Source organism: Pygocentrus nattereri, chromosome 14 (genome assembly GCF_015220715.1).
Source record: "Pygocentrus nattereri isolate fPygNat1 chromosome 14, fPygNat1.pri, whole genome shotgun sequence".
NCBI classification, from domain to species: Eukaryota; Metazoa; Chordata; class Actinopteri; order Characiformes; family Serrasalmidae; genus Pygocentrus; species Pygocentrus nattereri.
In genome coordinates this window covers 40,772,440-40,798,664 of record NC_051224.1, presented here as the reverse complement: position 1 = coordinate 40,798,664, position 26,225 = coordinate 40,772,440, and the positions used below count along the sequence as shown (strand labels likewise).

At 42.9% G+C, this 26,225-nt stretch overlaps 1 protein-coding gene across 2 annotated transcripts; it reads left to right on the top strand.

Annotated features, from left to right (window-relative positions):
• The first annotated feature begins 496 nt into the window (after positions 1–496).
• Positions 497–24,231, top strand: tmc5 (transmembrane channel like 5). Of its 2 annotated transcripts, XM_017718328.2 has the most exons (21): positions 497–625; positions 841–1,246; positions 4,445–4,560; positions 7,358–7,423; positions 8,791–8,907; positions 9,032–9,134; positions 9,255–9,336; positions 9,717–9,971; positions 10,147–10,289; positions 11,222–11,369; positions 12,510–12,668; positions 12,984–13,150; positions 13,958–14,033; positions 14,119–14,216; positions 14,417–14,512; positions 14,647–14,722; positions 14,818–14,951; positions 17,595–17,768; positions 19,536–19,614; positions 19,811–19,894; positions 23,617–24,231. In XM_017718328.2, exons 2-21 carry the CDS (start codon positions 1,218–1,220, stop codon positions 23,677–23,679), a joined length of 2,265 nt encoding a protein of 754 aa, XP_017573817.1. In that variant the 5' UTR covers positions 497–625; positions 841–1,217; the 3' UTR covers positions 23,680–24,231. The 2 variants fall into 2 exon arrangements, with proteins under 2 accessions (XP_017573817.1, XP_017573818.1); XM_017718329.2 differs by lacking the exons at positions 497–625; positions 841–1,246 and adding an exon at positions 7,515–7,596 and having other exon boundaries at positions 4,517–4,560.
• Positions 24,232–26,225: the final 1,994 nt, after the last annotated feature.

Below are 26,225 nucleotides of genomic sequence, written 5' to 3'. Positions count from 1 at the left end.
AACAACACAGCTATAGCTGTTTTATTTACTATCCAGAGCCACCAGAGAACCTACACGAGTCCTCTGAGGTTCACCTGGAATGCTGATGATGGGAAAATATTCATAAATCTGAAATAGTAAGTTTTCCTTCAGGACTATTTTCTCCCACAACAACCTACAGGTAACCCTCCACCATGAATGGATAGACATAAATGGAATAAAACACACTTTGTAATGAATTTTATCCATGTAATGTAAACGAAGCACGTTTTAAGGTGGGAAGGAATAGGAATAAGCTCAGTAATTGAACCTCAGACTAAAATGTCCATCGAGCGAATTACTGAACCAAAACAGAGCTGAAGAGTCGACTCAAGCGTTTCGACTCTTAGAGTCGTTGGGCAGGACTCGACCGCGACTCCCAGGCGTGGTGGAGCCGAAGAACCGATTCTTTCGGAATCGACTCTGCATCACTACCCCTCGCGCGTAACGGTCGTAGCACTAATAACGACAGAGCTAGCCCAGCCGCTGTTTGAGTAGCTGGCTAACGTTAGATTTACGACTTAAATTAAGGTTTTATTTCGGATAATATTAACCTGCAGTAACAGGGCGAATGTTAATTTATCCTCAAAGGCTGGAAAAACCCAAAGTAAGAGCTTTTATAAGGACATTAACTTTAAAAACTGGGAAGTTTATAGCCGTTCGGGCTAATGTTTGCTAAGCTAAGTAGCTAATGTACTGACCGGTTTACTTACTTGGCCAATAAACTTTTCCGAAATTAGTCTAGTTGTGTGGCCCAGACCTTCGTCAGTGGTTAAATTTGTGAAGTTTGTTTCTAACATTTATTTATTTTTTTGCCTGTAGGATGAAGAAAATGCCAGCTACCCAGGCCAAGCTATTTAACCCAGGCCAAGCTATTTAACCCAGGCCAAGCTATTTAGCCCAAGCCAAGCTATTTAACCCAGGCCAAGCTATTTAACCCAAGCCAAGCTATTTAACCCAAGCCAAGCTATTTAACCCAAGCCAAGCTATTTAACCCAGGCCAAGCTGTTTAACCCATGCCAAACTGTTTAACCCATGCCAAGCTATTTAACCTAGGCCAAGCTATTTAACCCAAGCCAAGCTATTTAACCCAAGCCAAGATATCTAACCTAGGCCAAGCTATTTAACCCAAGTCAAGCTATTTAACCTAGGCCAAGCTATTTAACCCAAGCCAGGCTATATAACCTAAAGGCAGAAGAATGAAGAAGAGCACTCCAGGTGGTGGCAGGTGGGTTGGTTGCTTTCAGGTGGGTTGCCTAGATTTACCGTGGGTGTTACATCATTTTGTAAAATGAATGTGTGAAATGTGCAGATATTACTTCTTTATTCAACATGAGGATCTATACATCGACAATAAGGTAGCTACCTGAATCAGTTCAGCACTGCAGACGGGTGTATCTCGTAAATAAAGTCAGAAACAACAGAAGAAGTCGGGCTGGGCAACGTGGCTTTATATCGTTATCATTAACATGATCAGCCGTATGCTTTCCAAACATACCTGTCAAAATAAGACCCGATTAACTGGATTTGGTGTCAGATATGAATAAAAATTACTGCATTTCCAGTTTTATAGGTTATAATGTAGCATTACTGGCTGTTTTTTCTGTTTTATGTTAAAAAGCATTTTGTGACATATTGTGTGTCATGAAAAGTATCACAATACTGTGCTTTTGCCAAATCACCCAGCTCTGAAAAGAAAAAAGAAAACGTGCTTGTAACAGAAAAAAGTGTTATTTCCCACAATAATGCCGTAATTAGAGTTCTCTAGCTGTGATACCATCTGTTTCTCTGATACTCTGTTACCCTGTTCTTCAGTGGTCAGGACCCCCATGGACCCTCACAGAGCAGGTACTGTTTGGGTGGTGGATCATTCTCAACACTGCAGTAACACTGATGTGGTGGTGGTGTGTTACTGTGTGTTGTGCTGGTCCGAGTGGATCAGACACAGCAGTGCTGCTGGAGCTTTTATACACCCCAGTGTCGCTGCTGGACTGACAAGGTAGGACACAGTGAGTGGACACAGTGGACACTGACACACCACCACCACAGCAGTGTTACTGAAGACATTTTTCCAAGTAATTTTGGGCCATTCTTAATGAAATTTACACACCATGTGATGAACAACAGGCATTTTCAGCCACAAACTCCAAAAATCAAGACAAGGTTTTGTTCTGACAGCAGTGAGATATAGATATGTGTGTGTGTGTGTATGTCATATGTCATTCTAAACAGCTGTAAAGCAGCTGTTCACATGAACAACACGCAGATTCTCGTAGCTCACAGAGTCCGACGGACACAGCTGCTCAGCAGAGCACCAAAAATAACCTGTGTTTCAACCTCTGTGCTTTAATTCCCACTTTGTATTTCCTGGGAATAAACGGCGCCTGGTGAAGTACTTTCTGTTCTTCAGACTGAGGGAGAATGTGCTGCACATAGTTCTATATAGAACCTTCTTGAAAAGGGTTTTATCTAGCACGTTTTCTGTTGTAACAATCTTGACATCTCAACCCTATTAGAACCCTTTTTAGTGCAATATAGAACCCTTTCACCATCCAAAGAACCCTTTAATCATGCAGAGGGTTCTTTGAGTCTCAGTGGTTCTATAGAGAACCATTCTCTTTACTCAAGAACCCTTGAAGAACCGTCTTTTCTGAGTGTGTAAGGTTTGGGGCCGGTTTAAATGCATTCAGGGCTGTAGCCCCAGGCCAGGCGATGTTTTATTTAAAGGAAAAACCCAAGAAAACAGGAGCGTGAAGTTCCTCGCACGAAGGCGGATCGTGTGGTGGTTTCTCGTTTCGTCTGCTCAGAAGAATCATTTTGAAAAACAATCCAGAGAAGAAGAAAACGAGTGTGAGTGATTCTAACAGATATTCGGTTCTTCGCTAAACCCTTAATTAAAAGGTTTTAGCTGCTCGTTCCGCATTGTTTGGTTGAACAAAACACTTTTGTGTGTTTTTCTTCTTTCCCATTCCACAGAATAATAGCCCAGTGCCTCTCTGCTGTAGCTTCAATGCCTCTTCTGTGTATTGAGGATTTTCAGAGTCTTGCATTATAAATGTGAAATTGGGAGTCTGCATGAGCAGAATAGTAAATGTGTTATCGCTTATTATTTGGTGACTGCTTGATTTGCTTTCTTGCTCTCTGTCCAGGCATTCTGCTGTCCGGACACAGCAATGTGTCCATGGAGCCATCTCTTGAATTTATTTATAATAAAATTGTAGTGTTTATTTATTTATGGGCTAATGCAGCGTTTCCCTGTTACAGTTGTCTGCATGCACAGATAAAACCCGAAACCGCCACGGTGCTGGACTAGAGGCATGGGAAACCTAGACTGAGTGTTTTATGGCCCAGATTTCTTTATAGACGTGGTACCAGTATGGAATCGCCATTGAGAAGCTTGGAGTCGGTGCTTTAAATAATATGTACATCTGATTGCGGATACATTCAACTATGCACCTTCATTGATTCCAGAAAATTGGTAGGAAGGTGTTCAGAACGATGAACAGAGCTGTAGTTGATCCTGTGACTGAGAAAGCTGTAGAACGACGGTTTAACAAAATTAATAATCAAAATGCCTGGAAAAAAGTTTGTGTGAAAAAGTCTGAGAACAAATCTGACAATTAATATAAGAGAAACTTACTGTACGCTGCAAAAAAGTGGCATCTTGTCAGGTAAAATTACCTTAAATCTTCTTCTTCTTCTTCCGGCTGCTCCCTTTAGGGGGCGCCACTGCGGATCATCTGCCTCCATCTTGCCCTATCCACTGCCTCCTCTACTTTCACACCAACCATCTCCATGTCCACCTTCACTACATCCATAAACCTTCTCTGAGGTCTACCTCTTCTCCTTCTACCCGGCAGCTCCATCTCCAACATTCTTTGCCCAATATATCCACTATTCCTCCTCAACACATGTCCAAACCATCTCAACCTGGCCTCTCTGGCTTTATCTCCAAACTGCTCCACCTTCACTGATTACCTTAAATCTAGTCAATAAATCTAATATTCCTCCTGTTGAGATTGTTTTAAGCTTAGTTTAATGTTATTTATGTTTTCAGTCATTTTATTAAGTAAAATTGTCACTATTTTGGCAGATAATTTTGCCTGTTTTAAGAAACCAGCAAAATGATCTGCCAGTATAGTGAGAGAATTTTACCTGATAAAATTACTTAAAATATTTACAAAATTATTAATTAATTAAGCTAGATAATTTTATAATAAGGGTCAGTATATGTACTATGGAATAGGAATAGTATGGAAGTACTATTGTTCCCATAAAACAGTGCATCTGTATACTTTTTTGTCTTTTGTAATATTTATATATACATTGTATAAGTTATTATTGTGTATTAAATCACAAAATGTATTAAAACGACAGGTATTTTGAAACGGTACTGTAAAAGCACTTTTTTGTGATCTTTTCTCAGAGGGCTGCACCCCGGAAACCCAAATCCAGTCCAGAGCTCCAGTCTGGGAGGAGACAGACCTAACGAGCCAGTTATTCCTCTCCCACCGCAGATTGGAAGTCCTCAAAGACTGCAAAGTAAGAAGGAATGCGTCCAGTGGAAAGACCAGTTATGATTTTTAAGTGGGGATAAATCTGGATTCAGCCCGTCCTTAAAACTCTTCTTGATTGTATTGAAGATTAAGAACGTCCTCTAGCTAAATGAGAATAAATCTGATATGATTATACTTCGTCCCCCTGAGTGAAGCTGGGAGATATGGCAAAATGTAATATCACAATATTAAAGGTAGTTTTTTTAATGTTTATTCTTCCTGATGTCTAATAAGTTAGAACAGACAATGTTGTGCCACTTTTTAAAATACTTTCACAAACTATGAATCCATTTAATCATACTCAGCATTTGACGTCAGATGATTAAATGCGAGCCTCTCAAAGGTCTTCTCAGCACCAAAGTTCAAGGACATCAGCATTTTTCCTGCCCTGCTTTTTTATTGTCCAGCTTTTGAGCCCATAAAGAACCACAGAAAAGGGAATAACCTGGACAGTTCTGGTCTGTTTGTAGAAACAAATAATTACATTTGAAGATCTTTCCAAGCTCCTTCATCCTTGTTCTGATGATTGCCGGTCTTGCACCGGATTCACAAAAGCTTTCCTAAGGAAAAACTATTAAAGGATCTTAAAGAAGTTCTGCCAGGAAGACTCCAGAGATGAACGTGAAGGAAAGAAAAGAGTTTAATTTGAATAACGTTTAGTAATTTGATGTATAACAATTTAAAGTCTTTGGTGAGGGCCTATCTGGACTAAACGGTTAACGACGATGATGATGACGATGATGATGATGGTGCGGACCTCATCATCATCCCAGGTTGCAACTCAGTGCATTTAGGCATGTAGAGGTGGTCAAGACGACTTGCTGAAGTGCAGACCGAGCATCAGAACGGGGAAGAAAGGGGATTTAAGGGACTTAAACCAACCAGAATCTCTGAGGAACGTTTCCAACACCTTGTTGAAAGTCTGCCATGAAGAATTAAGACAGTTCTGAAGGCAAAAAGGGGGTCCAACCTTTTACTAGCAATGGGGTACCTAATAAAGTGGCCAGTGAGTATAGATTATCAATATAAAAGATTATGATAAAAATTATTTCCGTTAACCGGTTATAACTGGTAGTTTGATCATATCAGCACCTGAGGACAGAACAATTGTAGGTAAAACAAATCAAACCAAACCAAACATTCAGAAAATGTAGCAGACTCCTTTGCCTGAAAGAGAAGTGAGGGTTAAACTCACCCACTCTAAAAAAGTGCTATTGGGCAGCACATCCTAGAGCTGTAATTATGTGGATAACTAGAGACAGATGCAGTGTGGGTAGAAATGGAGCAAAGATCATGTCAGAATGTACAGTTGGAATGACGCCCTCTTTTGACAGAACAGGCACAGAGGAACTAGTGGATCAGGGAAACAATGAGAATTATGGTCAAAAGTACGAAAGAAATGATGTAGGGCTACTAAAATATCAACAAATATCAACAAATCCAAAGTTGGGACGCTGTGCGAAATGTAAATAAAAATAAAATGCAATGATTTGCGAATCTTTTGAAGCCTATATTTCACTGAAATTGAGAAATATTGTTTTTTTGAAAAATATTTGCCCATTTGGGATTTTGATGCCAGCAATGTGTTCCAAAAAAGTTGGGGCCCCGTCCCGTTACAGCACAGAGTAAAGAGAGGGTGAAAGACGGGGTCATTACTACAGGCAATTCCAGAACTCTCTTATTGGTTAAAAATAATGTTTTGAACAGGCATGAAAAGGATTTAAGCTATAATAAGTATAATTGATTAGATATCTTGTCCAAGCTGCATATTCTGTGTATTATGTATTGCATGTGTTGAATAAAATAATCAAACGTGAAGGTGGAGGAAAGAGCCAAAAGGAGGAGAAATCCTCTGTAGTTTAATTTGTTATATCTTACAAATCTCATTAGAAGATACAATTAAAGAGGTTTAACATCTCAATTTATAAGGTCTAATGAGGCTGATGTTAGTTCAGAAAATCTGGAAGAACATTTTTGTTGCGTTGTTCATACAATTGATCTGAAAAGTTAAGAAAGAAATGAAGATTTTTTTGGAAGAAGAATCATTTAATTATAAACCTTTTAAACATCAGAGTTCGAACCTCAGAGCCAACAGTCCATGACTGAGGTGTCCTTGAGCAAGACACCTAACCCCCAACTGCTCCCCGGGCACTGTGGACAGGGCTGCCCACCGCTCCGGGCAGGTGTGCTCACAACCCCATAAATCCCCCCACCCCCTCCCCACACAATAGCCCGAACACCCATTGTTTCAAAAATAAATAAATACATAACAAATAAATTTTCAAAAAGGAGAGAGAATAGAAAAGGAAGCAAACTAATCATTCAGGGTCACTTTAGATGGTCCAAAAGTGGAACCCAAACCAAGTTAGAACCTCTATGTGCTCCTGGGTCACAGCTGTGCATTGTGATAATATGAAGGTTCTCTGATCACCAGTGTTTGAAACACAGCGGAGAGGCTGATTTCCATTAGCCCATTAAGGCTTGTGGTCGTCCTCGTGTTTCATGACTGCTGGATTACTTGTCGTTAAGTGAGCTGAGTAGGCAGACGCCGTCCACCAGTCCTACATCCTCACCATCAGCCGTACAGTTAACAGCTTTTCCTGTTACCGTATCATTTGTTTACGTCTTATTGAGCTGAAATGGGATCTTTTCCCTCTGTTCCTTAACTGTCCTTATAAAGGCCTTCAGGTCTTACTGACTGTGGGTGGCGTAGGCACACCTGAGCCTAAACCGAGTTCGCTTGAATAATGTAAAATGATTTGATGTGCCGCCTTCCTCCACAGGCAGAATTAGGACAGCGTTGAACACCGCAGAGAGATACAGAACAGCACTCGGTAACAAACGCGTGGGTGAGTTTATGTGTTTATTACTGATTAATCTGCTTCATTTCTCAGATTCGTTGTTCAGTTTAGTTTAGGTTAAATAAAGGTTCTTTATCAGTCCCACAACAGGAGACTTCATTCACAGTGCTACAGAAGCAGAGGAAACGAAAAGAAGGAACAAGAAGAGAATTAATAAGCAAGTAATTAACCTCGTTAATCAATTAACAGGCTTTTACAGGCTGCATGATTTTGGCAAAATATCTGTGATTTAAATTGTGAATGTTTACTACAAACTGATGCACGGGCCTTTTTTTAAACTAAGAAGACCAGCGTGTGCGTTTTTGTGTTGAAGCTTGAGCACTTAAAGCAGATCACCCTCCCGCCAGTTATTTGCGGTTGTGATGTCACAGCTCGTCACTTGTGATTCGTCGAATTCATTTAAAAGCAGTTCACAAGCTCCGTGTGATTAAACCTCCCGACTTAAAACTCGCAACGGATTAACATTCACACTTCCTTAAGGGTTCTTTAGTAAAGAAAGTGGTTCTGTATGGAACTATGAACGCTCAAAAAACCCTTGGCCTGATTAAATGTTTTTCTCCATTGTGAAACGGTTCTGTGTAGCACCCAAAAGGGTTCTGCTATTGTTACTAGCTTGACAACGTAACAATGGAAGCACCCTTTTGGGTGCTACACAGAACCGTTTTCTAAAAGGTTCTTTGTAGAACCATCTACAGCACATTCTCTGTCAGCTTCAAAAACGCTTTGACGATGCCAGGAGCCATGTAATCTAATCCTCGAGGTGTTCATGGTTCTATACAGATCCATTTTCCTTGGAACCCTTGGAGAACCATCTTTTTTTTAAGACTGGAGTTGGAAACAGACCATAAGACTATGATGGAAATTGCAGCACTTGCGATTTGAAAACTCTTTAACGTTGAGATTTCGATATAAAAACGATTCATTTTTCAGCCCTTCTTGTTACTATATAGACTATATATAGAATACTGAATGGAAAAAATAAGAAAAATATAAGATAAAATATGAAAAATGAACAAGATGAAGAATTATAAGTCAGTAGAAGTGTCTTCCTACAATATTTATAAAAGCCTCCACCGTCACTTTACAGCACAGGCCGTGCGTCACTAATTCTGTCTGTCATTTGACACCTGCCCGTAATGTGCCCCCTGCACACAACCGGCTTCTGACAGCTCGTTGCCTGGACGACACCATGCAAAGATAAAGAAGAGCGACGCCCTGCTTGTACCTTGTATCCTCCTCAATAATTAAACCACCACTTCCTTGTTTCGGCCACACAATGGAACCGAATGAGGCGACTCTCCCACCAGCGCTCAAATGATAAACATATTAGGAGCGGGTTTATTTGTCTTTGTCAGGACGACCTTATAAACAGAAAAAGATGATGCGGAGGATGAGTTTATTCCCCCGCCGGGGCACCTCTCTGGGAAACCTTGGGCTGACAGAAGAGGAGATCAGAGAGGAGGTGGAGAATGGTAAGCAGCTGTACTTTCTGTGAAATAGATAGTTATTTCGTGTGATGTGTTGATCTTGTGAGGATGTTTACAGATTCAAAGGCTGACTGATACCACACCACCCGTGGTCCCTTGTTTTTTCCAGACACATATGAATTGGTCTCAGAGTTTGTTAAGCTCCCAAATAGAGCTAGAATGCAGGCCATACGATCCCTGCCCATGAGTTTCAGCGAGAGACGAAATATCAGGTTATTTATGGTTATTTTTCTAACAGTTCTCAACCTTTTATGCCAGCATTTTGTGCGGCACACACTGCCTCTGAAGTGTGGCAGCTTTTGAATAATTGACACATTCTGTTTTGTTTCCAGGAGCAGAGTGATCTCAGTCAAACTCTCCGAGAAGAACATCCTCCCTACGTGTTGCACTGACTGCAATCAGCAAGTCTCTCTGGTGAGGACTGCATTACACTCGCTGGACACTTTATCAGAAACCCCCCTGCTATGGCTGTGCCATGCTGAGGATTGGGTTGGCTGTCCTGTAGCCCTTAGTGGTCAGTTTCTGTGGTCTTGAGGTCATTTTCAGCAGCTCTGCACATTTAAGGCTGTTTATTTTTGTTTCGTGAAATATTTATTTACCCTGTTTATTATTTTTACCTTTAGTATTTATGAGTCTGATCAGACCAGTAAATGAATCATTAACTTTAGTCACAGTCACCTGACCTTAACAACCGTAATACGTTCAGGTTGAGCCGTGCAGGAGCTAATAAAGATCAACTGATATGAGTGCTTCACTCTTAATTTACTCCATTTTTCTTTCCTTTCATTTCTCAGTTTTTCCGCAGGTTTGGCGCAGGCTGGGCCTCAGTCAGGCAGCGCTTGGTGATATGGCAGGACACCCTGAAGGAGATCGGGGGCAGGTTCGGCACCTCCGTCCTCTCGTACTTCCAGTTCCTGAAATGGTTGCTCATGTTCAACATCTTCTCCCTCCTCATCAATTTCTGCTTCATCACAATCCCCCAAATTGTGCGCTCTCCAAATATCACACACCCGATAAGCTTCAGAGGACTGGAGCTGCTCACAGGAGCGGTGAGTTTAGTTCTGCTAAAGACGTAATGTTTGATCACAGACGGTCTTAAGTTACTTAGGACGAATGAGATCATTTATTGATAGCCGTGTTGGCAGTTGTATCCTAACATTTTTGATCAATTCCATCAATTCTAGCAGGGGAATTACAGCCACGTGGCTCGTTTTGTGTTTACAGGGTTATTTCAATCAGACAGTGTTGTTCTATGGAGGCTATAATGGTGAAGTCATTAAAACACAGCCTTCCTACAACATGCAGCTGGCTTATCTCTTCACCATAGCAGCCTACTTGGTGCTTTGTGGAGTGTCCCTTATCTATAGGTAATGTACACCAAAACTGATATACACAACACTATTTTGTGGTACATGCTGGAATATACTTTGAATTCTATAGTATTCTGTTTCCTTCACCTGCTTCACCTGTCAGTTTGAAGAGTGGAACGCCATTTAATGTGGTGGTTTAGGAAATATTCCTAAGTCGTAAAATTGGCCTCTCAAGACAAAGTGTTATTAATTGTTTACCACATTGGAGTAATTTGGCTGGACTATACATTTAAAGAAATACACCGGTCAGGCGTCACGTTCTGACCACCTCCCTGTTTCTACACTCACTGTCCACTTTATCAGCTCCACTTACTGTATAGCTGCCCTCTGTAGTTCTACAGTTACAGACTGTAGTCCATCTGTTTCTCTGATACTCTGTTACCCTGTTCTTCAGTGGTCAGGACCCCCATGGACCCTCACAGGTACCATTTGGGTGGTGGATCATTCTCAGCACTGCAGTAACACTGACGTGGTGGTGGTGTGTTAGTGTGTGTTGTGCTGGTACGAGTGGATCAGACACAGTAGTGCTAATGTTTTTACCGCTAACATTATATATATATATATATATATATATATATATATATATATATATATATATAAACTCAGAAGACTGTGGTGGGTTTGGATGGTACATAAAATGGCTATGTATTTTGTAGACATGGCGCCCCCTGGTTTCTATCACCACCACTGTAAAGAAACCCGAGTCTGCAGTGAACCATTTCACGTCAAACCACTCTGAATGACTCTGTTATCAAGGACTGAATTATTCAGAAATTTTGAAGACTTGGTGGAATTCTCCTTCAGCTGTTACATAATCTCAGATAGACGTACTTATGCAGTTTCTTTTTGTCCATGAAGGTGGACAGAATTACGCTGCATTGCTAAAACAGTGGTAGTATGATTGACTGTATGGGAGTCTCTGTTCTCAGCATGGCCAGGTCCTTTCAGAGGAACTTTGTGTTAGTGGCTGGTCCCGCCTACGGCGGAGCGTGGCGTCTGTTGTGCAGCTGGGATTTCAGCGTTATCAACGAGAAAGCCATCCAGCACAACAAGGACAACCTCTCCATCCAGCTAAAGGTCTTTCCGTCTTCCTCTTGCATTTTACTGCTATTGCAGAAGGTGTTATTCTCAGAGTTAAAACCTTAATTCCATAGACATTGTACATTTTAAGACCCACTGGCAAAGTGTTGATATAGCCCAGGGGTCACAGCCCAAATGTTCAGAAGAGCCATTCAACAAAAATCAAACCACCTTGGGAGCCACAAAGTTTTATGTCCAATTTACCATCTTGGCTGTAAATACATCTCAGTATGTGCTGATGTTTTATTCACTGTAGGAAAAAAAAAATAATATAAACAAAAACGCAGACTTCCTTTACTCTGCTCTGCTTTAAGCTTCAGCTCAGCTACAGCTGCTTTTCTCGCATCTCTGGCAGGAAACTTTTCTGCAAAAGTGGATCAGTTTCTTGTAAAACGTCTTTCAATGTACGATTTTTACGAGGTTGAAGTCGCTTCTCATTCACCAGCTTCTTGTTTGAATTCTCCTGTTCCACCTTAAATGATGCCTGAGGCTGCGCCATTTAAGGTGGAACGGGACAATTCGAACCAGAAGCTGGAACCAGAAGCTGACTTCAGCTTCATGACTATTTAGTGTTCGTCAGTTTCTCATTGCAGGTTAAACGTGTCAGGAAACCAGCTGGAGTGACTATAAACACTAATAAGTCCGTTCATCTGTAAATTATCGATGTTCGTCTTAAATCTCTCTCTTTGCCGTTTCATTAGTTACTACCTGGGCGAGACTGTTGTCCCTGTTGTATGTGACTAGCAGCCTGCATGCCAGGTTAAAGGGTGAATTAGCAGCTCAACATTAACTCAAATTGTAAAAGTTTTACTGTAAAGGAGGATTACTTTGATTTTTACCTACAAATCTAATTCTGTTGTGGAGCTGCAACACGGCAGTGAAATATAGCACCACCCCTAATATAGCACCACCCCCAACAGCTGTAACAGTCCAGATGAACTCAAGCTTTGATGAGATCAAGCTTTGTAGGTTCTTGGTTCAAAAACGGCCAATATCTTTAGACATGTACTGCAAAATGTCATGTTTTTGTTTTATTTAGAGAGCTTGGGAATTGATCAGGGCTGTTCACTGACATGACTGGTCCCTGTTGAAGTTGCAGTGTCCCTATTTGTTTACATCGTTGCCTGTGTTGTTCAGGAGTCTTTATCCGAGCGACTGCAGAAGAAAGCTGTAGTTTCCGTGTCAGCTAAGCTCCAGCAGATCTCTCTGCAGCTCCTGGCCTGGCTGCTGTCTTTAGGGCTTGCCGTGGGCTCCTGCACAGGCATCTACTTCCTGGAGTTAAATCTGAATGAGCTGGTAAGACTTTTCACCCCTTTTATCCCTGAACCATGTTGGAATATCAAAGTGCTCCATCGTTAGAACCTACAAGCACAATTTGGTTCATGTCTGCTGCCAGTAGGTATCTCTGAAATGCTAAATACAATGTTGTGCTTAACGTGTCTCAGGTGCCCTGAGGATCTGGGTGTGAGTTTAATTCTTCATTCTCATAACTGCAGAACTTGCTTTTTACTTTCACAGTAGTTATGTAGTTATGAGCCGAGGAGAATCTACACGGCTCGGCCCATAAACGTTTCTTGCTTGCATGCTGTCTTTTCTCCCTCCTCATCCCAGATGCCAAGTATATCTGATTCAGGGAATTTAGAAGAGGAAGCCTCCACGCTGCTCGTGCCTGTTGTAGTGTCTCTCATCAACCTCGTCATTCCTCTCATCTACGCCCTCGTTAATAAAATGGAGCACTACACCAACCCTCGTACAAACGTCTACGTCATCATCCTAAGGTCTGCTCAGTACTGCATGTTGAGAACATATCGAGTGCAAGACGTTCTAAACAAAACATATTGGCCTTCAGCATGTGTGTCAGTCAGGCACCTGAACGCAACTGCTACACCGTTTAAGGTGGAGCGGAAAAATCGAAAGAATCTGGCAAAACAAGTCAACGTCAGCTTCGTGGATTCAGCATCTTTGTGCTGTTTTCTGTAAACTGTGTTCAGCTCGGTCGTTTTGGCTTCTGATGTCTTCTAAATTCAGTTCAAACTAGCGGTTGTTTTTAGGTGGCCGAGCTGGTTTTAATTTTAATCCTGTGCACCCAGTGTTCCCGAAAATCATCAAAAAGTACTTTCAAAGAGATATATATATATTTTTTTTAATTGCGCAGTACTCTTTTTGTGTGCAGCATGCCTCTTATGGTTATCGAAACCATGGGTTTCGTACTTTAGTTGGAAGGGTAAAAAAAATAATCATAAAAAACTGAATATGCAGCCATACACTGCTAATGTGCTGTCATTAAAAGTGTCACGGCCTTAAATTAGCTGAAGAAAGCAGACCGACTTCTTTAGGACTCGGAGATTAGGACTATTGACTTGGAACTCGACTTCAGACTCAGCACTTGGATCGAGACGCGACTGCCTTAATTTGAGACTTGACTTGGGACTTAAGTGAAGACTTGAAACTTGTTACTTGCAACTTTGTTCTTACCTCTTAACCGAACAACCCCAAAAAAATGGGCTTAAAAATCCAGTTGTTATGTAAAAACATGTGCCTAAAAAGATAGTGTAAGTTGATTCAGCCATCATGATGCTCCTCAGAAATGTCCTGCTGAAGATGTCCATCCTGGGAATTCTTTGTTATTACTGGCTGAGTGATGTTCCCACTAACTTTTCAGTAAGTATATTAAACGTCATTTAATCCCACGTCGCTATCATGTCGTATTTTACTAAACCTGTGAAGTTTTCTTGCTCTTTTTTAGTGCTGGGAATCTTTCGTGGGTCAGAGCGTTTATCGGCTGGTGGTAGTCGACTTCATATTCTGCCTGCTTGGCTCTTTCTTTACAGAATTCCTGCCCAAGTAAGTCCAGCAACCGTCCTTCAGAATAAAGTCTGTTTAATCCTTAAACAATAACCGTCCTGCTGTAATTCCTAGACTGTAATTTCCAAAAGTGACATTTACAGAGTTTAGTAAATTGCTGCTCATGAAAGCTCTGGAATGAGAATGTTGATCCTGCCTTCTGTAACCCGTCATTTCATGTCATTGCTTTGCATTTGCAGCATAATTGGAACTAAATGTTTTCGAAGTCTGGGTGTCCCAGAGTTTGACGTTGCTACAAATGTACTGAATCTTATCTACGCCCAGACACTGGCATGGTATGTTATTGTATGTGGATTGTTATTATATTTTATTGCTTGGATAATTGAGTCAGAGTGCTTATCAGTTTGTTATATTTATATATATCTTGACACTAAAATTAGACCTCACTCTACTTCGCCCTGTTTTACAGGATTGGAATTTACTTCTCTCCACTCCTTCCCGTCATTCAAGTCGTTAAGCTGTTTATTATCTTTTACCTGAAAAAGGTACGTCAGGCTGTGACATCACCACGTCTCTTGACATTGCGATAACATGCCATACGTGAACTTGGTTCTCAGCTGGGTTTCTGGCCCTCATCCAGGTCAGCCTGAGCATGAACTGCCAGCCGCCCAAGCGCACGGGCAGGGCAGCCCAGATGCAGACCGTGTACATCGCTCTCCTCTTCTTCCCCTCATTCGTAGGCGCGCTGTCCATGGTGGCCTACACAGTGTGGAGGTAGGACACTAAACCTGGTCTGTTCTCTTCAGTCAGGCAGGCGGTCATTGGCAATATAGAGCTCCAGACAAATAAGGAGCCACCAGCTCCTGAAACAAAAAAAAGGTGCCAGTAGCTTTTTTTAAGTGCCAAATAATAATATGCAAAAAAAAATGAAGTAAATCAATAAAATAAAGCCTTTCAACACACCTTAGATCAGCTCTGCGATCCTTCCACAGTGTCTGATTCTTGTCTTACATTTTCTCAGACGTCTTCGACACATCCAGTCCGCTGAATGTGGTGGAGGGTCGTTCTCTGCGTGCTGTCGTGTGGGCTGCGTTAAATATCATATTAAGCTCTTTGAATCCTTGAAACCAGCTCAGCGGGGGTGACGCTCCGCTGGCTAAGGGGGTAGAAGCACTGCGATAATAACACCGCCTGCATGTTTACACATTTGGCTCTCGCCGTGTTTTTTCAGTCTCTTCTTTTGAGATGATGTGTTCCTGTAAAGAAATCCATTTTCCAGCTCTTTGCCTTCGGACAGAATCCGCAATCTAGTCTGCTTGATGTTGACATACCTGAGCGGCACAAATTCCTGAAGCCAAGAGGTGAAGAACGGAAATCTTTCTGTGCTTGTACTTTTTCATGAAAGGCTGTTTAAGTGCATCTTCGTCTGCGTCTTTCACTGGTTCACTGGGGGTCAGGCTGGGGTTGAGCAGGTGGCTTCTTGAGGTCTCACAGAGACGTGTACTATGGGAAAAATATCTGATATTTCTGATAGGTGGACGCATCCATGTCATGCTAAAGCCTGTCAGTTATTTTTTGAGATGAAAAAATGATAAAGGAAAAAACATAAAAACAAAAAGGTAATAAATACAGGACAACAGTAATAAACAGCAGCTCAAAAAGAAAGTCCAAAGTTGCTCCCTGACGCCACTGATTAATTTTATTAATTTAATTAATTTTATTATTCGCAAATTAATAGTTGTGGTCACACCTGCGACCATTTTAGTCACAGTCTGGAGCCCTGCAATAAGAATGGCGGTTGATATGCTGCTCTGTATAAACATTTACAAAGATTTGAACAAAATGTATGTTTTACGACGCTTGTACATCATCACTGCTGTCGGAACAAAACCTCCACGGTGAAAACGCTACAGGAGAAGGAAAAAACTTGCTTTTAATGTAAGTCAGTGGAACCAGAACTTTGGTCCATTTCCTTTGATCCATTCATTATGAAATTTACACACCATGTAAAGGGCAACAGACATTTCCAAATGATGTCAAAATCCTGAAACATGACAAAAAACGAGGTTTTGTTCCAACAGCAGCAACATTTTTATATTTAACAGTCTAATAAACACCACACACAAAGAAAAAACTGGGGCCCCCAGCCAATTAAATCACGTGGGCATTGTGTTTACATTTAACAGAGACGCTTCAGGACCAAAAACAGTCAGGTGCTGTTTTATAAAACAGAATCTTTATAGAAAATCTTTACATTAATGAGAAAATTGCTGTTTTAGTGTGGAATTAGGCAGCTTTATCCCTTGGAACAGCATCAGTGATGCCGGGAGAACCAGTTCAGCAGGGGTGACCCTACAGTCCCCACACCCTATGTTATATATAGCACTGGTTATGGTTAACGACATTTCATCAAAACGGAACAAAGAAAGCAGGAAACGATCTCGAAGGCAGCTGGGCACTCAGGCCACATGCTTTACATTTTTAGTGGTCATAATGTGAAATGTTGATGTTTATTAGTGGGTATAAGCTTCCGTTCGTCGTGGGCTGGAGGTTAGGGATCTGGCCCTGTGACCGGAAGGTTGCCGGTTCGATCCCCAGCACCGACAGTCCATGACCAGTCCAAAGTTAAGAAAGAAATGAAGATTTTTTTGGAAGAAGAATCATTTAATTATAAACCTTTTAAACATCAGAGTTCGAACCTCAGAGCCGACAGTCCATGACTGAGGTGTCCTTGAGCAAGACACCTAACCCCCAACTGCTGCCCGGGCGCCGTGGATAGGGCTGCCCACCGCTCCGGGCAAGTGTGCTCACTGCCCCCTAGTGTGTGTGCTCACTAGTGTGTATGTGGTGTTTCATTTCACGGACGGGTTAAATGCGGAGGTGGAATTTCCCCAGTTGTGGGATCCAAAAAGTATCACTTACTTACTTACTTAGGTACATTAGGTAGGAGGTACATCAGCCTCATGGCTCCAGGGAAACACTAAAGAAGCAAACGTCAAACACCAAATGTGCCCCGGCCAAATTTACACACTTGTAAGTGTGAAAAATGTGTATTACATATACATATATATACATATACATATATATATATATATATATATATATATATATATATATATATATATATATATATATATATATAATTTTTTGCCAAGCTATTACTATTTCAAGCTGTTGCAGGTTTCAGTCAAAGGTTGATATTGTCCAATAGGAATGGCCGTTTTTGGCCGTTGTTGTTGGTTCTGACTTCATTTGAGAACTAAGAAACTCAGATTGTGCTTTAGATGATGATCGCACACTTCATTTGACTCATGAGGGGTTTTGCAGTTAGATGAGCTGAATCAGGTGTAGTAGAGCATGAAGAACATTAATCCCAGTGATGAGACCCACCAGTATCCCATTTTGTTTGCCTTGCAGTCTGAAGCCTTCCGAGCAGTGTGGGCCATTCCAGAACCTCGGCAAACCCTTCCAAGTCGTCCTCGACTGGATGAAAGGCGTCCAGAATATTCCAGGATCGGAATGGGCCTGGTGGACATTTGAGCACGTGCTGAGAAACGAGCTGTTCTTCTACCTCATCACTCTCATCGTCCTGTAAGGCCTTAATGCACACCTTAGCCGCTCTCCAGCCTGTTTAACCTTTGGAGGGCGAAAGTCGCTATGTCTGTGTTTTAGGCTGCGTTTACAGGTGAAAGGTCGCATCGCTCCCTCCCTTTCTAATCATGTCGAAAAACTCTGAAGTGCGCCCTCTCCTGGCGACAGCAGAGTAGTGTCGCTTTCCTTGCAGTAGAAAACTTTCTTATTGCTCTATCGAGGAAAAGTTATATCGTGATAATTATCGTTATCGTTTTATCGCCCAGCCCTAGGCTGATGTTTCTGTGCAAAAAATTAGAAGAGACATCCCTGCCGGAGGAGAATGAGGCTGCAGCGCCAAAGAACAATTAAAAGTCTGAAAGCAAAGTTTAATGAATCCGAGGACGCGAACCGAAGAAGTGACTGTGGCGGAACAGCGCGCCTTTAATCCGAGCTTGAACACGTTCTGGGTGATGAGCCCAGCTGTCAGCCATCGGAACCTCGTGATGGCTTCTGTGATGCTGGTGAAGATGGAACTGAAACCTTTGGGAGCGACTGGCGTTCATAGTCGTGATTGTTTACCTCTGGATGAGCGGCGTGAAGCGGCGTGAAGCGGCGTGAAGCGGCGTGAAGCGGCGTGAAGCTCTGTTCTTTTGCGCAGTTTAGGAGCTGATCTGTTCACTGATGTCGCATGCAGATCAGATTTACAAGGTATTGTGAACAGCCAAACAAAAAAATCAGATTTGGTGAGAAAATCAGATTTGGGCCACTTTTGCCAGCTGTGTGAACGTAGCCTTAGTCTACTCTTATTTTTTAATAATATGATTTCTTTTGGTAGCATTTATTTTGGCATATACTGGTGACGGGCAATATGACGATATATTAGCACTCTGTTCTGGAATGACTGTGCATGTCATCAGTACTTAAACACTGAGCAACTGCTTGTTTCATGACAAAGAGCAAAATTAGTCATGTTTAATTGGATTTGGTTTACTGCAGTATTTGAAATCTTAAAAATGTATTCAAAAGTTTTTGACAGTATTTCTAAAAATATTTTTCCTGGTTCCCCGCAACCCTGACGGAGAAGCGGCTTAGAAAATGGATGGATGGATGGATGGATGGATGGATGGAGTTTTCCTGCTTATCAAATTCACAAATACTCACCAGCCACTTTATTAGGTACCTGTTCAGTTGCTTGTTAACACAAACAGCTAATCAGCCAATCACACGGCCGCAGCTCACTGCATTTAGGCCTGTAGAGGTGGTCAAGACGACTTGCTGAAGTGCAGGCCGAGCATCAGAACGGGGAAGAAAGGGGATTTAAGGGGCTTTGAACGTGGCGTGGTTGTTGGTGCCAGACGGGCTGGTCTGAGTATTTCAGAAACTGCTGATCTGCTGGGATTTTCACGCTCAACCATCTCCAGGGTTCACAGAGAACGGTCCGAAAAAGAGGAAATATCCAGTGAGCGGTCAGTTGTGTGGACGAAAATGCCTTGTTGATGTGAGAGGTCAGAGGAGAATGGGCAGACTGGTTCCAGATGATAGAAAGGCAGCAGGAACTCAAATAACCAACCAGAATCTCTGAGGAACGTCTGACAAGAAGAATTAAGACAGTTCTGAAGGCAAAAGGGGGTCCAGCCTTTTACTAGCAAGGGGTACCTAATAAAGTGGCTGGGAATTATATATATATATACTGGTTTTGAGATGAAAATGGAATGACCAGAAGATACACAGACTTTATGGTTCAAGTGGAAGTTTAATTCCCCCCTTATCTCTTCTTCGTTTCAGCGTTTTTACTTATTTAGTCTGGCAGGTCTCTCAGGGCCGGAAGCAGCTCATCAAGACTCTCCGAGAGCAGATTGTCAATGTGAGTGCTGAGCTCAGAGAGCCTCAGGGCTGGTCAGCCTGTCCCTAGCCTGGTGTGCTCATATCCACATACTTCTCTTTGTCTTGCGCAGCAGAACCACTGCAGCAGCTTCACAGAAGAGAAAAGAAATACTTTGATTTCCTTGCCAGATATTCCTCTTATCCTCCGTAATCCCCGATTTCCTTCTCTTTATTAGGAGGGAAAGGACAAGGCCTTCCTGCTGAATAGACTACAGAACGCCCGGAAACAGAAAAGAGATGCCCTGACCTTCAGGCCCCAGGTGACTTCTTACCGCCCTTAATAACAATAGCACTCCAGTTCCCATCACTAATGGTTTTGTTTGTGAAGACTAGCTTTAGTTTACTCTGTGTTATGTGCATTTTCAGATCTGAATCAGAGCAAATTAGAAAGATGGATCGCTCATGAATAATGCACAATTGGAGAATGCCAGGCAGGCATGCTGTGGAGGGAGGCTGCTGTTGTTGATTCTTGTTAGCTGGAGTGTTAGACAGGTCATTTGTGAAATATTAAACCGCAAGGAATTAAACGCCCACAGATCTAAACACAGCCAGAAACGTACGGCAACGGCTTTGAATATGAGAATCAGCAGCCATGTAAAAAAATGAAAATGTCACTTTGCTTTAGGGAGAGTGCAAGAGAATGCAATATTCTCTCATCTTCCAGTGAGGAATCAGATAATATGTGCGTTTGCTGTGTTCTCCGTGAGAACCTTGTTTTAGGAGAGACGCTGTTTAAGCAGTTCTTAGTAAGGCTCCTGCGTAGGGCAGAAATATTCATCATCTTTATATCGAAATCACAAGATTTGCAATTTATAATCAGCCTTAGTCAATTTCTTAACTACGCTCTTAAAACAGGATGGTCCTTCACGAGTTCTGTAGTAAAGAAAATGGTTTTATAGAACCGTGAACACCTCGGAGAACCCTTTGCATGATTAAATCGCTCCTCGCATTGTGAAAGGGTTCTTCAGACTGATGGAGAATGTGCTGCAGGAGGTTCTATTTAGAACCTTTTTGAAAAGGCTGCTTCCGTTGTTACGGTGTCAAGATAGTAACAATAGCAGAACCCTTTTGGGTGCTATAGAGAACCATATACAACACAACACATTTTCCATCAATCAGAAGTCACTGTCCACTTAATCAGCTCCACTGACCGTATAGCTGCACTCTGTAGTTCTACAGTTACAGACTGTAGTCCATCTGTTTCTCTGATACTCTGTTACCCTGTTCTTCAGTGGTCAGGACCCCCATGGACCCTCACAGAGCAGGTACTGTTCAGGTGGTGGATTCTCAGCACTGACGTGGTGCTGGTGTGAGTGGATCAGACACAGCAGAGTTTTTAAACACTGTGTCCACTCACTGTCCACTCTGTTAGACACTCCTGCCTTGTCGGTCCACCTTGTAGGTGTAAAGTCAGAGACGACAGCTCATCTGCTGCTGCACAGTTTGTGTTGGTCATCCTCTAGTCCTTCATCAGTGGTCAGTGGCTGGATATTTTTGGTTGGTGGACTAATCTCAGTCCAGCAGTAACATGTTGGACAGATGGACTACAGTCTGTACCTGTAGGACTACAAAGTGCAGCTATACAGTAAGTGGAGCTGATAAGATGGACAATGAGTGTAGAAACAAGGGGGTGGTCAGGATGTGATGCCTGACCGGTGTAAGTGTGCACAGTCAAAGTGCGATAACCACTTTATCACACATCCGTCTGATCAGTCCATCCTCATGATTTACTTCTGTTGGATTATATACTTTGAATCGACACCCACAGAAACCCTGTGATTGGCCAGGATGCACCTCACACAGTGCAGAACTGTGGCCGGTTGAACGTTGATTGGCATCAGTACTGCAGTGGCTGCTGTTGCTGAGTGCAGCCCGGGCAGTGCGTACTGTGCTTATGCATATGGGTTTCAGATATATTTTAAGGATGAGGGAGGCAGGCGAGAGTCAGCAGCAGGCAGATTTGCTGAGAGAGAGTCAGCAGTGAAGCCTCCGAGAGAGGAGAAGTCAGCGTTAGCGAGAGCTACAATACAGCCCACCAGAGACCCTCACAGACCTTTGGGTGTCCAGCCCGCACGGGGTCAGAGGCAGAGCCCCAGGCGAGGTAGGGCTGCATGATATATAGTTTGTTAGTTGATAGTTGTTGCAGCACTGGCCTTTACTGTACTCAGTGCAGTATGAAAAACAGCCATGTGGTGTTTTGTTTACGTCGTGGGGCACTAGGGCGAGGAAGTCCAGGCCGGGGACGAGCTGCTCGGTCAGAGCTTTCTGTGGAGGATGAAAGCCCAGCACTCGACTCCCAACCTGTGTGGCCAGTCAGGATTCTGGGTAACAGGCCTCACAGGCACACCAGGCTAGAACCCCTACCTGTGAGAGACATGCTTCTACCTGGGGTAGTACCTGAGACCCAGGACCGACCCAATAGTGGGGAGGCCCACGCTAACGGACCAGGATCAGGGCAGTCGGCCTTCAGCCAGTCCAGCAGGAGACCTTCTCATTTCACTGACAGAGACTAGTGAGAACGAAATGATGGATCTGCTTAATATTATATTTATAAAATGCTCTGCTCACCTCGAAATGTAGTCAATCAACAAGACAAGTCTGGTGACTGAAGCTACTTTAGTTTAGCACTGGAGCTCCACGGCTGAGGCATCTAACTAGTGAAGGAAGCTCAGATACCAGATTAGGTTTGTTTAGTCTGCGTGCTTTAAGTGATCAGACTTCGTCATATGGTTTCTCACACTACGAATCAGTTATTGAGAAATAGGGACTAAATACAGACGGAACACGGCTGTCGGTTTTCTCCAGGTGTTTAAATTTGGATCAGATAATATGTGCGTTTGCCGTGTTCTCCGTGAGAACCTTGTTTTAGGAGAGACGCTGTTTAAGCAGTTCTTAGTAAGGCTCCTGCGTAGGGCAGAAATATTCATCATCTTTATATCGAAATCACAAGATTTGCAATTTATAATCAGCCTTAGTCAATTTCTTAACTACGCTCTTAAAACAGGATGGTCCTTCACGAGTTCTGTAGTAAAGAAACTGGTTTTATAGAACCGTGAACACCTCGGAGAACCCTTTGCATGATTAAATCGCTCCTCGCATTGTGAAAGGGTTCTTCAGACTGATGGAGAATGTGCTGCAGGAGGTTCTATTTAGAACCTTTTTGAAAAGGCTGCTTCCGTTGTTACGGTGTCAAGCTAGTAACAATAGCAGAACCCTTTTGGGTGCTATAGAGAACCATATACAACACAACACATTTTCCATCAATCAGAAGTCACTGTCCACTTTATCAGCTCCACTGACCGTATAGCTGCACTCTGTAGTTCTACAGTTACAGACTGGAGTCCATCTGTTTCTCTGATACTCTGTTACCCTGTTCTTCAGTGGTCAGGACCCCCATGGACCCTCACAGAGCAGGTACTATTTGGGGTGGTGGGTCATTCTCAGCACTGCAGTAACACTGACGTGGTGGTGGTGTGTTAGTGTGTGTTGTGCTGGTCTGAGTGGATCAGACACTGAAGAACAGGGTAACAGAGTATCAGAGAAACAGATGGACTACAGTCTGTAACTGTAGAACTACAGAGTGCAGCTGTACGGTCAGTGGAGCTGATAAAGTGGACAGTGAGCGCAGAATCGAGGAGGTGGTCAGAGCGTGACGCCTGATTGGTGTAAACAGTACGGCATTAGACTGGGGGTGTTCGGACTTCGGCACACGACTCTAAGCTTCCTTTCTAGATCAGGTGCATCAGCCGTGCGGCTCCAGCGCCAAAATAAAGAAGCCCACTTCGGACACTCGGCCCATCTTGGCTGATTAACTAGATTTGCAGCTGGGAGGGAAACTGGAAGTTTGGCTTTTGGTGGAACCATCGCTGTAGTGTGTTCTAGGTATGGTTCCGGGTGCTGTCAGTGTAGGGCTCTAGCTCGACTGCTTTTAAAGACACTTCTGAACTGTTGCCGACTTTCTTCTGTGGGATTTTTCTTTCAGGAATACACTGAGAGGACATACTTCAACCAAAACTGGATGAACACGTTCCCACTGGATATGTGAGACACTGTTGAGGTTTTGCCAAACTTTGCGAAAGAGCGCCATCTCCTGGACAGTTGGTGGGATGGTGGGATGAAGCACTGCCCTGTGAAAGCAAATCCGATTCAACTCCAAGTAAATACGCAGTCTGTTGTTGACTTTGGAAACAGCAAACTAAAAAACAGGTTTGGGATTCGGGGATTTATGGGATTGGCCTGCTGCGCTTGATCCAGCAGGTGGCTTCCTTTCAGAGCAGCAGCCAGCAAACCACCACTAAAACAGGCACGCGCTCAAGGCCATTTAGTGTCTTGCAGACCTTTTCAAGTCTGTTTTACCTTCTGTACGTGAAGATTGTCATCAGTACATTTGCAGCACAACTTTTTAAACAAATTCTAAAACACTTTTTTGAAGAAATTAAAACTTATTTAAATGATACTGTACTTTTATTGTGAAAAAGTCGTTGCTTTCATACACTAAGAACTGTACAATCAATAATTTAAAAACATGTTCGGTTTGTTGTTTCAAGAACACTTGATTATTCCTTATTTAAGTTACTCAGCAGCTTTTAGCTTAAACCAAAGGAAACAAAAATATAGTGTTCACAATTGTATGTTCATTGCATTCACATCATTCTTCCCTTTCTCCAGCCCACAGCACGCGTTACGGCACGGGGCTGCTTTTCCACACACTGCTCAAGCCTGGGCTCTGACCCAATTATCCTCATTCATTTATTTCAATTCTGGAAAAACAGGCGTAAGCTGTGTGTGGAAAAGTGGCACTCAAGCTCATTCTGTTTTAAAGGAGGAGGTTCGGAATATGTAATGAGATCAAAATTAGAGGCTTCTTTGTAAGAAAAGAAACAGAAAACACCTCACGATACAAAACCAGAGCTGAAACGGACGAGATCGACTTCTTCTAACTAAGCCACATAAATCTGTTGCACGTTACAGTGTGCAGTATGGAAAAGAACAGCCCACCGCCTCCCCGCCAAGACTAAAACTAATACTAAGGGTTCTGCGGACGTGAAGAAAATCACTCGCTCCTTCAAAACATTCCGACAAGTTTAACGTCACTAAAGGAAAAACCTCTTCAGACACGGATTCTCACAGTGGGGCTCTATCGGCTGTCCGCTAGACATGCAGGGGGCCTACGTGGTTTTCCTCTTTCCGAAGTAGCTTATGCGTGAAGCAGTGAAGAGTTGCAGCCCTTGGGTTCGGGGGTGAGGGGCGCCCCCCGGTGGCTGCCGCACCGCTCAGCCAGGCCACAGGCTTCACTGGGTGGGGCTGCTGTGGGGGGGGGGGGGGGGATTTGGGGCAAGTCCCTGAGATAGAGGAGGGTGGAGGACCGAGAGAACAGAGGAGGCTGACCAGCTGGTCAAATCTCTTTAGATCTGAGAGGGGAATCTATTATGACTGAACTGGGTTTGGATGCATCAGAACATGGACTGGACTGGATCTCGGATGAGAGTGGAGGAGAAGGCCCACTGTCCCTTAACACAGCTTTATTAAAGGAATACTCCGGCGTTTAACCCGACTTCTGCTGCGCTTCGCATCGTACGGTCAGCTACCGCGGACGTCGTCGTGTTTTTCTTGTGCTTGGCAAGAGAGGAAACCCAGTGAGAAGCTACCAGAGCAGCAGCTCAATTGGCTTCGATTAAAAATGTTAAAATTAATTGTTCTTAGATTGAAATCACGATTTAAAGAGTGCAATTTTCAAATCATAAGGGCTGCAATTTTAATTACAGCCAATTTTTATCACCACTGTTGTCGTGGGAACATTAACCCAATATCAGAGCATGTAAACCTGTATACAAGTTAGACCAATCAGAAGTGACCGTATGCTGTGACATCACTGATCAAGCCAGACTGTGTTCAACTCTCAAGACAGAAAAACTGCATGATCTGGTGTTTGGGGCCAAAATAACAGGCCTGGATTTTAATCTACGCAGTCGCAATATTAATGAGAGAAATGGCAGATATTTTCCCCAACTCGTTCAGCCCTGGGCGACGGGACTCGGTACCGGGTAACGATACTGTTTAGGGTAATTACCTGTAGGAAGGTGCAGCAGACAGAGATCAGGGTGAAAACACGGGAGTACAGCTTTAAAAGTGGCGGCGTGACGAAGCCTGTGCTCGATCTTTAAATTAAAAGACACAGACGAACGTTCTGTTCTACATCCGCAGGTTTTCAAAAGCGATAGCGGTCAGCAGGGTCCATACAGGAACCATGCTTTGTTCTATGTGCAGTTGAGAAAGGCTAGAGCAGAGACGAGTGCGCTTCACTCGTGCTGAGAGTAACACTGAGTTTACAAAAACACTGAGCCGCTTTAAACCGACAGGGAACGGAAACGGGGAACAGCTGAACTGAAAAAACCTGTCCTGGTGCCTCAAACTGGTAAGAAGAACCAACAAACAAACAAACAAACAAACAAACACTTTCTACGTGGAGGTTATGGAGGGTTTGGCACACAGGCTGTACAAAAAACCACGACCGGAAAATTAGGGAGCTTGACAGGGATGTGTTCCAATAATGGTTCTGTGAGCGATGATGCTGCTTGTAAAAGGCAAGAG